A 10963-nucleotide genomic window follows, 5' to 3' on the forward strand; every position below is an offset into this window, starting at 1 on the left:
GTTACAGCATATCTATAGAAGCAGGCAAAGAGCAACTACAGCATACTGCCAGTGTCATGCTAATATTAATGTGACCGCCAAATGTTCTACCACTCACTGTCATTTCGCGAATTCCGTACTTCATGGACAACTAAACATCGAAACAAGCGCAATGCGCATTTATCTGTTCAGTAAAGTGGCACAGTCGAGATTACTACATTGAAAACCATAGAAACCATTTGATCTATCTTGAGAGTCCACTTGCGCATGCATATAAATCACAGCCTTATTCAAACAGGTTGTATGTAGGATTGCATAGCCAAGATACAGTGGAAGTTGCAACAATGAACACTAGGAACCCTTTGATTTAACTTGGGAGTCCCCTTAGGCATGCACGTAAATTAGTACCCCCTCCGTTTCAAATTACCTCATATATTCGGTCTTGTTAGGATAAACCTTTGACCAGCAATTAAAGAAGTACTTTGAAATATGAACGTAATGGCAAGTGAATGAATTACAGCATTACTCAGACAAACTGCTAGAGAAGACTGGACCCGATGATAAGCGCCAACTGTTTCAACCATTACATATTTCACAAAGCATTTATAAGAACATATTGCTTCTCTTTGAATGAAAACTAGAGCATTACTCAGACAAATTGCTAGAAGACTGGACTCAATGATATGTGTTACAGCTATTACATATTTCACAAATCATTTATAAAAACATATTGCTTCTCTGCGAGTGAAAACTAGAAAGCTCCACACAGCAATCAAGCATAGATAACACCAACAGCTAAAACAAAAATACCAGAACTTATGGGCGAGCCATGGTATGAAGCTAATCGCTGAATCAGTACACGAGGTTCACCTCCATGCCATTGGAATCTCCCCAACATCGATTTAATTCCTTCCCAGGGGGAGTGACCGGCATGAGTATGTCTCCCTGAAATCAGACTTATTGGAAGAAGTGAAAATTGACGCATACACTTTCTTGTTTGCATGAGCCGGTGCATGATCTGCAGCCTTAAACCGCTTTGCTGGGGCAGCCTCCCCTTCCTTCCCATTCTCCAACTTCTCAGCATCTGCAACCGCAGCAACAGCATGCTTACTCCCACTGAGCCCATTCGCCAGCTTCTTATCCTTCTTCTCCTTGAGCTTCCCTCTCTCCTCCTCCATCCTCTGCCTCAACACTTCCACCTCCTCCTCGGTCCCATTGATGGGCATCTTGTCCGCCTCATCGAACTCCTTATGGCAGACCAAACACGAGGACGACTTCACCTCCTTGAGAGCCTTCACGCTCAGAACGTGGCCGCATCCACGGAGCGTGAGGAACTGGGACTTGCCGTTGAACTCGAACCCAGTGACTGGGCACTGGAAACGGACCTCCTGGTCCGCCGCGTTGGGCTTGGGGTGCAGGTGGATGGGGATCATGTCCTTGAGCCCACGGATGTGCGAGAGCGCCTTGGGCAGGCGCTTGTGGATGAGCGCCTCGACGAGGGCCTCCTTGTTGAACAGGTTGCCGAGGCGATCCACGACGGCGGGCGCGGCAAGGGGCTCCCCCGAGAGCGCGCAGCAGGTGAAGCGGGAGAGCCGGGCCTCGTTGGGGTCGGCCTTGTCGGGCTTCTTCGCGAGGTACATGGAGAGGTAGCAGTCGCGGGACTCGGCGCAGGTGGACCCGCCATCGCCGCCCCCGCCGCGGAGCGCGCGGAGGCGGAGCTGGAGCGAGCCGGACGGCGCGAGGGAGGCGACGGGCGCGGAGGGCGCGAGCGGGCGGCCGTCGGTGGTGAGGTAGAAGGAGGAGGAGGGGAGGGGGAGGAAGCTGAGGAGGTCGGAGACGGGGAGGTGGGACGCGACGGTGAGGTACCGCGGCGGGAGGGACAGGTCGTCGAGGCGGAGGACCACGGCCCGGGTCGCGCCGGTGGCGGGCGCCATGGCTGGTGTGGGGCTAGGGTTAGGGTTTCGACGATGGTGCGCCGGATTCGGGAGCGGGGGAGGGGAAGCTAACGGAGACGATGGGGGATCGGGATGGTTCGGTGCGGGGCGGTGTGGCTGGCTCCTATGCGAAAGCTGGACGCGGAGGGGAATCGAGAGACGTCAACTCTGACGTCTGTACGCGGAGTGGGCTCGGTTGGGTTGGGAGTTTTGGACTGAGCTCGACTCGGACGGCTCAGTTGAGTCTGGGTTGGGCCAGCCCATTAGTTTTGGACTGAGCTCGACTCGGACGGCTCGGTTGAGTCTGGGTTGAGCTCGACTTGGATGGCTGCTAGAGCGAGGATCCTATACCGCCGCGGATCTCGCTTATAGCGAGACCTAGGGAAGCCTCGCGGCAGAGCGAGATGGACCGGCCTAGGTGCATTTAAGGCCACAGTCTCGTTTCATGACTGAGATCAAAGGGTGCTGAAGAAACCAAAGAAGAGGCTTCGGAGAGCGCAAAGAGATCTTGAGAAAGTTATGACGGGCCCAATGAATGAGGCCAGTGAGGAGAAGAGGAAGGAGATCTCAGAGCTTATTGAATTCCTGCTTGAGCTAGAAGAGATCCATTACATGCAGCGATCAAGAGCGGGATGGCTGAAACATGGAGACCGCAACACGGGGTTTTTCCAAGCCTATGCAAGTGCTAGGCGTAAAAAGAATATGGTTAAAAAGCTGAAGGACGAGAATGAAAATACTCTGAAAGGTATGGATACCCTAAAACCACATATAAAAGGATACTTTAGTAACTTGTTTACTTTCGAGGTTAACCTTGTAGACCCGGCTGTTATAAATAAAGTGCAAACTAAAGTGACAGATCAAATGAATGATATGTTGATGGCCCCTTATACTGCTGACGATGTGCGAAAAGTTGTGTTCAGTATTGGTAATCTTAAAGCCCCTGGGCCGGATGGCCTTCATGCTATTTTCTTTAAAAAATATTGGGGTATACTAGGAGATGATATAACCCAAGAAGTTTTGTTTGCTATTAATAGAAGGCAGGTTCCAGAGGAATGGAATGACACATCTATTGTGCTGATACCCAAAGTTGATTCTCCTGATCTAATCACACAATATAGGCCGATAAACTTGTGCAATGTGTTGTATAAAATTATTTCTAAGATGTTGGCTGTTAGACTAAAGGGGATCCTGCCTGAGATCATATCACCTTCCCAGAGTGCGTTTGTTCCTGGGAGACTTATCACAAATAATGTGTTGATTGCCTATGAATGTGTTCACAAGATCAAGAATAAGAGGGCAAGGGCGGCTGGTCTGTGTGCAGTCAAGCTTGACATGCATAAGGCCTATGACCGAGTGGAATGGATTTTCCTCAGGAGAATGATGGAGAAACTGGGGTTTAACACACAGTGGATAGACATGATCATGGCGTGTGTCTCTTCGGTAAGATACAAGGTGAGGATAAATTCTCAAGAAACTGAAATTTTTGTACCTTCAAGGGGGATTAGACAAGGGGATCCCCTTTCTCCCTATTTGTTCCTTCTATGTGCAGAAGGATTATCCGCATGTTGCAGTATGAAGAAGAAGTTGGTGGCATGGATGGGATTAGTGTGTGTAGAAATGCACCATCAGTATCACACATTTTATTTGCTGATGATTTCACTAATACTCATGAGAGCAGATGTGTTAAATGCAACTTCCTTACAGCAAATCCTGGATGCCTATTGTGCAAGCTCTGGATAGATGGTGAGCTTGGCTAAATCAAGCATATATTTCAGTCCTAATACTAGTGAGGTAACAAAAGCAGAAATTGGTCAAATACTTCATATTGATACAGAAGCTTTGTCAGACAAATATCTGGGTCTTCCAGCTATTGTGGGGGCAGATAAGAGTGATTGTTTTAAGCACTTTGTTGAAAGGATAAGGAAAAGAATATTAGGGTGGATGGAAAAACAACTTTCTGTTGGGGGCAAAGAGATACTACTGAAAGCTGTTGCACAAGCTATTCCAGTATTTGCTATGTCAATCTTCTGTATTCCAAAAGGGATTTGCAAAGAGATTACAGACATCATAGCTCAGTTTTGGTGGGGGAACGATGAGGATCATAAGAGGATGCATTGGATGGCATGGTGGAAGTTTTGCATCCCCAAAAGTGAAGGTGGAATGGGCTTTCGAGATCTATACTCGTTCAATTTAGCAATGCTTGCAAAACAGTGCTGGAGGATTGTAACAGAACCAGAATCCCTGGTGGCCCGTGTGTTGAAAGCTAAGTACTTTCCTAATGGGAGTATCCTAGAAGCTACCCTGAAAAATGGTTCCTCCTTTACTTGGCAAAGCATAATGAAAGGCTTAGAAACTTTCAAAAGAGGATATATCTGGAGAATTGGCACGGGAGAACATGTGAATATCTGGAACGATCCATGGATACCCAGTAGTGCAGACAGGAAAGTGATCACTCCCCGTAACCAAACACTTCTGACAAGAGTTTGTGACTTGATGGATCCGCTGACTGGTACGTGGGATGAGGAGTTACTAAGAGATGTTTTTTGGGCAGTGGATGTGCGTAGGATTATGCAAATCCCAATATACCCGTTAGCCTTCGACGACTTCATTGCTTGGCAACCTAACAGGACAGGGATCTTCACTGTAAAACGGCCTACCATCTTCAGTGGAGTCATACTTATAGGGCACATGCAAACAGGATAGAGAACCCGACTGGATCTGCACCCGTGGATATCTGGAATACCCTTTGGAAACTTCAAGTGCCACGTAAAGTTCAAATATTTGGTTGGCGAATATTGCGTGGAATCATCCCTCTAAAATCAATCCTAATGAACCGGCATGTAGGGTCGGATGGGGCCTGTCCGATTTGTCATCAGGGAGCGGAGGATCTGAAACATCTTTTGTTTTTGTGCACTAATGCAAAGGAGCTTTGGAGGCGACTAGGTATGGTGGATATCATCGAACACTCAGCTATGGTTGATCGGTCGGGGTCTGTTATTGTAGAACACATCCTATCCCTACCGGAGAAGCAACTATCCATACATCCTAGTGTCGAAGTTAAGCAAGGTCTGATGGTAGGGGCATGGTATCTATGGTGGATAAGGAGGCAGATCACTCATAATGAACAAGTTCCCCCGACATGGAGATGGCCGCTCTCGGTCCTCTCTATAATTCGTAATTTTGCAACAATACATGCAGGTCCATTGAGTGTGTCTGAAGCAACTTGGACAAAACCGATCCCAGGCTCTATTAAAATGAATGTCGATGCGGCTTTCTTTTCAGATGAAGGTGTGGGTGCTACCTCGGTGGTCCTACGAGATGGAAGGGGAAGCTTTATTGCGGCCCAATGCAAGTTTCTTCCGGTGGCAGTGGATGCGATTACATCAGAAGCCATGGCAATGAGGGATGGATTGGTATTTGCTAATTCTCTGGGATTTAGCTGTCTGGAGGCAGAATCTGATTCTCTACAAGTTATCAACTTCTGTACGGGTCAAACAAGATGGTGGGATGAAGCGGCAGCGCTCTTTGCAGAATGTGTGGATTTAGGTACATCGATTGGGAAGGTCATCTACAAGCATTGTTTACGTTCATGTAATCGTGCAGCTCATGTGCTAGCAAATTTCAGTTTTTGTAATAAGCTTTCTTCTGTTTGGTTGCATGAGCCCCCTGATTTTTTGGTTAGGAAGCTCGTGGACGATGTAAACATTATTCATAATCAATAAAGCTAGCCATGATGGCCTTTCCTAAAAAAAAGGCCACAGTCTCGTTATTTTCGTTTTTCGCTTTCCTCGTTTTTAATTTTGTTTATACTTCCTAATAATCTATATAAAATATATTAAAAGTACTTTACATAAAATATTTTTAAAAATGTTAACCAACGTTTGAGAAAATGTTAGATATGTATAGAAAAATATATTTCTCACCTACACAAAAAAATATACAATGTGTATGAAAAAATTGATCATGTATTTAAAAAATGTTAATCAACCATTTGAAAAATGATAATCAAGCATTTGAAAAATGATAATCAAGCATTTGAAAAATGATGAATGTGTATACAAAAAGTATTGACCATGTATTCAACATATGGTAATCTTGCATTTGCCAAAATGTAAATCAAGCATTTGAAAATGTTAAATCTGTAGAGTAAAAATGTTGAGCGTGTATTAAAAATGTTAATCTTGAATTTCAAATGATCCTCGGAGTTGATTCATAGGACGGTTTTTTTTGTTTTCAACTACATTTCCCAACAAAAAACTCTGTCGTAGACCTTTCTTGGATAACTGAGATGAAAGGATCATTACATGATCTAGAATATGGTTGAACATCTTCGATAACATCCGAACTTTATTAGTGCTTGGTAAAGTTTCATGACCTCCGCATTTGGCATTTCCATTTTAAATGATGTTATGCTAGGGTCTATAAACTATTTTGAGTAATTGAGATTGTAGCATTGATCAATATTCGGATGACATTCACCTGTAAAAGTATCTGTATTTATCATCTTACATGCTCAAGGACGAGCATGGATTAAGCTTGGGGATGCCGATACGTTTCAAAAGCATCTATAACTTGTATATGTTTCATACCACTATATTATCATTTATACATGCTTTTGGGCAGCATTTTTATTATTTTTATATTGGACTAACATATTAATCAAGTGCCCATTGCAGTTCCTGTTTTCTGGTGTTTTTGTATTTCAGGGAAAATAATTATTTTAACCCCCAAAAAAATCAGAAAAAAATTTATGAAGTTTTCCATCGGGAGACACCCAAAGTGTTCAGGGTCCACACCTGAAGGTGCCCAGGGGTTCTGGGCCGCCCCCTTGCGGTGCACCCAGGCCCAGGGGGCGCCTGGAGGCTACACGAAGATTATGTAGCTCTCCTTTTGCCGCAAGGTGCTCCCAGTAATTTTTGAACCGTCATGAAAAAATCAAATCTTTTCGAGTTACAAATCTCCGGCGATGCTAAAAACGATGGCAGAGCTCAAATTTCAGAAAACAAAAACAATTCCGCTCAAAAGTGAGATCCCATCTAAAGGGCGGTTCTCGTCCTTCACAACCATGGCCACCAAAAATCAGAGGGGAAACCCTTCTCCCACCCAGGGAGAAGGCCAAAAAAGAAGGAAAAGGAGAGGCTCCAGAACACCGTCAGAGGAACCGTCATCACCATCATCGTCTCCAATAACTTCAACGCCGTCTCCACCACCATTTCCATCATTATTACATGGGCTTCTCCATCCATAAACCTCTATAATACATTGGCAAATATTGATGCCTTGTGCTATAAATTAGTTTCCCATGATTTATTGCATACTTTTGTCTATGTTTGAGTAGTAATTTGTTCCATGGCATCGATGAAATAATATAATGATTGGTTGAATGTTGGTTTCTATGAAAAAAAAATTGTTGTTATGTATGAATGCACACTTGCATAGGGGAACATTTAAGGTTTTGCAATGTATTATGATAAATATGTGTGCGGAGGCCGGAATGGTAGATATTACCGATCCAAGCGTATATGTGTGCGGAGGCCGGAGTGATAGTACGACGAGCATACGTGCATTTTACCTTGTTCTGCAATTATAAATGCACGAGTAGGCTCCTCCCTAAAATACAACACATATTAAGGGAAGAATAAAGTCCATCTTATATAGTAGTGATTTGTCTGTCAGGTGGTAAGATAATTTTCAAGAGACGTGAAGGGCAATCACTTAATTTGTGACAAAACTTTCAGAGTTGTATGAAGGGTAGTTGTTTAGGTAGACATTGAGACGTTGAGAAACAATCCTTTGAAAAACAGACCCTGCGTCGCCTCGCCCAAGGTGACTCGGGCGTCCCTTGCCAAACCCTAGCGCCGCTACTCTCCTTCCTTCCACCTGCTGCCACGTCGTTGCCTGAGGATGCCGCCGGGCGAAGCCCGTGGGGCTGACGACGGTGGCGGGGCCTTCTCTCGCGGCGGCACCCAGATCTGGTGTGCACGGACGAGGGCGGCGCGTCGGCGCGCGCTGGGACGCGAGGTCCTGGCGGGGCTCGACGGGTTGGTGGAGACAGGCGACTGTCCCTGGTGGCTGGTCTTGGACGGCAACGGTGGGGGCGCACAAGCCCGGATGGACGGACGATGGATGGGTGATTGTGACACCCCCGATTCAGTCGTACACTAATCATACACGCAAACATGTACGATCAAGATCAAGGACTCATGGAAGATATCACAACACAACTATACAAATAAAATAAGTCATACAAGCATCATATTACAAGCCAGGGGTCTCGAGGGCTCGAATATAAGAGCTCGATCATAGACGAGTCAGCGGAAGCAACAATATCTGAGTACAGACATAAGTTAAACAAGTTTGCCTTAAGAAGGCTAGCACAGACTGGGATACAGATCGAAAGAGGCGCAGGCCTCCTGCCTGGGATCCTCCTAAACTACTCATGTCGTCGTCAGTGAGCTGCACGTAGTAGTAGGCACCTCCCAAGTAGTAGTAGTCATCGTCGACGGTGGCGTCTGGCTCCTGGGCTCCAACATCTGGTCGCAGCAATCGGGTATAGAAAGGGGGAAAAGAGGGAGCAAAGCAACCGTGAGTACTCATCCAAAGTACTCGCAAGCAAGGAGCTACACTATATATGTATGCATTGGTATCAAATGGAATAAGGGTATCATATATGGACTGAACTGCAGAATGCCGGAATAAGAGGGGGATAGCTAGTCCTATCGAAGACTACGCTTCTCTGGTAACCTCCATCTTGCAGCGGGAGAAGAGAGTAGATGGTAAGTTCACCAAGTAGCATCGTGTAGCATAATCCTATCCGGCGATCCTCTCCTCGTCGCCCTGTGAGAGAGCGGTCACCAGTTGTATCTGGCACTTGGAAGGGTGTGTTTTATTAAGTATCCGGTTCTAGTTGTCATAAGGTCAAGGTACAACTCCGGGTCGTCCTTTTACCGAGGGACACGGCTATTCGAATAGATCAACTTCCCTGTAGGGGTGCACCACATTTCTCAACATGCTCGATCCCATTTGGCCGGACACACTTTCCTGGGTCATGCCCGGCGTCGGAAGATCAACACGTCGCAACCCTACCTAGGCACAACAGAGAGGTCAGCACGCCGGTCTAAATCCTATGGCGCAGGGGTCTGGGCCCATTGCCCATTGCACACCTGCACGTTGCGTGGGTGGCCGGAGAGCAGACCTAGCAACCTCCATTACAAATGAAGTTGCGTTACGCGGTCCAACCCGGCGCGCGCCGCTCAGTCGCTGACGTCATGAAGGCTTCGGCTGATACCACGACGTCGAGTGCCCATAATTGTCCCTGCGTAGATGGTTAGTGCGTATAGTCAGTGGCCAGACTCAGATCAAATACCAAGGTCTCGTTAAACGTGTTATCTTGAAATAACCGCGAATGCCGACCAGGGCCAGGCCCACCTTTCTCCTAGGTGGTCTCAACCTGCCATGTCGCTTCGCCACACAGATCCACACAGAGGGCCGTCGGGACAAAGTTCCTTTCAGCCCCCAATCCATGAATCACTCGCGGGTACTCCTCGAGCCAACCCGACTTTAGTCATCACATGTATCATGTATAAAATATATAGTATATACCCGTGGTCACCTCCCGAGTGATCATGGCCCGATAGTATAGCATGGCAGACGGACAAGAATGTAGGGCCACTGATGATAAACTAGCATCCTATACTAAGCATTAGGATTGCAGGTAAAGGTAACAACAGTAGTAGCAAGGACAGGCTATGCATCAGGATAGGATTAACGGAAAGAAGTAACATGCTACACTACTCTAATGCAAGCAGTATAGAGAAGAGTAGGCGATATCTGGTGATCAAGGGGGGGGGCTTGCCTGGTTGCTCTGGCAAGAGAGGGGGGTCGTCAACACCGTAGTCGTACTGGGTAACAGCGGCGTCGGCTTCGGTGTCTAGCGAGAGAAGAGGGGGAAGAAACAATAAATATTAAGCAAACAGATGCATAGCGATGCATGCCATGACAAGTATCGGCGCTAGGGGTGCCCTAACGCGGTACGAGGTGGTACCGGTGAAGGGGGAAAACATCCGGGAAAGTATTCCCGGTGTTTCGCATTTTCGGACAGATGGACCGGGGGGGAAAGTTGCGTCTTTGCTATGCTAGGGATGCGTGGCGGACGAACGGTCTGCGTATCCGGATTCGTCTCGTTGTTCTGAGCAACTTTCATGTACAAAGTTTTTTCATCCGAGTTACGGTTAATTTTATATGAATTTCCAAAGTTTAAATGATTTTCTGGTTTTAATATTAATTCGAAATAAACGAATAAAATGCTATAGGTACACAGAGAGTGTACCCAGATAGGTGCATATGTGGCTGACAGCGGGACCAGTTGACTAGGTCAACTGCCTAGTCAGCAGGGGCAGTCAAATTCAACCGCCCAGTCAGCATTGACCGTTGACCTGGTCAACCTGACAAGTGGGTCCCACATGTCATAGGCAGACATTTAATTAACCGCCTAACAGTTGATTAGCGGGTTAATTAAGTTTAATTATCCTAAATTAATTCAGTTAATTAAATTAATTAAACAATGTTAATTAAGTTAATCAATTATTTAATTATTTTAATTAATTAATTTTATACTTTTTAAAATTTTAATTTTAATTTTCTTTTTAACAAACGTTCTGGGCGCGGGGCCTACTTGTCATAGGTCCATGGCCTTAACGGGCGCGTGGGTTCGGGCGGAACCAGGCAAAGGGCGCCCGATTGGGGGAAAACCCGGGCGCTGGCCTCGGGCACAGCTCACCGGCGAGACAGAGCGCCGCCGCGGCGGGGGCGGCGGACGGCGTAGGGAAACAGAGCAGCGCGGCGCGGGAGGGGCCGGAGGAGCGCTGGGCGGCGATGCAGCGAGGAGCAGCGGGGCAACGGCGAGGCACGCGGGGCCGCGGCGGGCGCGCGAGCGAGTGAGGCGGAGGCGCGCGGGCGAGCGCGGCCTAGGAGCTCGGTAGGGTGCGCGTGCGAGCAAGCGACAGCAGCGGCGAGCACGGGGCGGCCGCCATGCTCGAGGCGCGGCAGAT

The 10963-nt window shown here is 47.0% G+C and overlaps 1 protein-coding gene across 1 annotated transcript; it reads right to left on the minus strand.

The window, feature by feature from the left end:
* Nucleotides 1–518: 518 nt before the first annotated feature.
* LOC119329298 (replication termination factor 2-like) lies at nucleotides 519–2065 on the minus strand. Its single transcript, XM_037602315.1, has one exon. The coding sequence runs from the start codon at nucleotides 1911–1913 to the stop codon at nucleotides 882–884; it is 1032 nt and encodes a 343-aa protein (XP_037458212.1). The 5' UTR covers nucleotides 1914–2065; the 3' UTR covers nucleotides 519–881.
* Between the last annotated feature and the right edge of the window lie 8898 nt (nucleotides 2066–10963).

The sequence above is a fragment of the Triticum dicoccoides genome, chromosome 7A (assembly GCF_002162155.2).
Source record: "Triticum dicoccoides isolate Atlit2015 ecotype Zavitan chromosome 7A, WEW_v2.0, whole genome shotgun sequence".
NCBI classification, from domain to species: Eukaryota; Viridiplantae; Streptophyta; class Magnoliopsida; order Poales; family Poaceae; genus Triticum; species Triticum dicoccoides.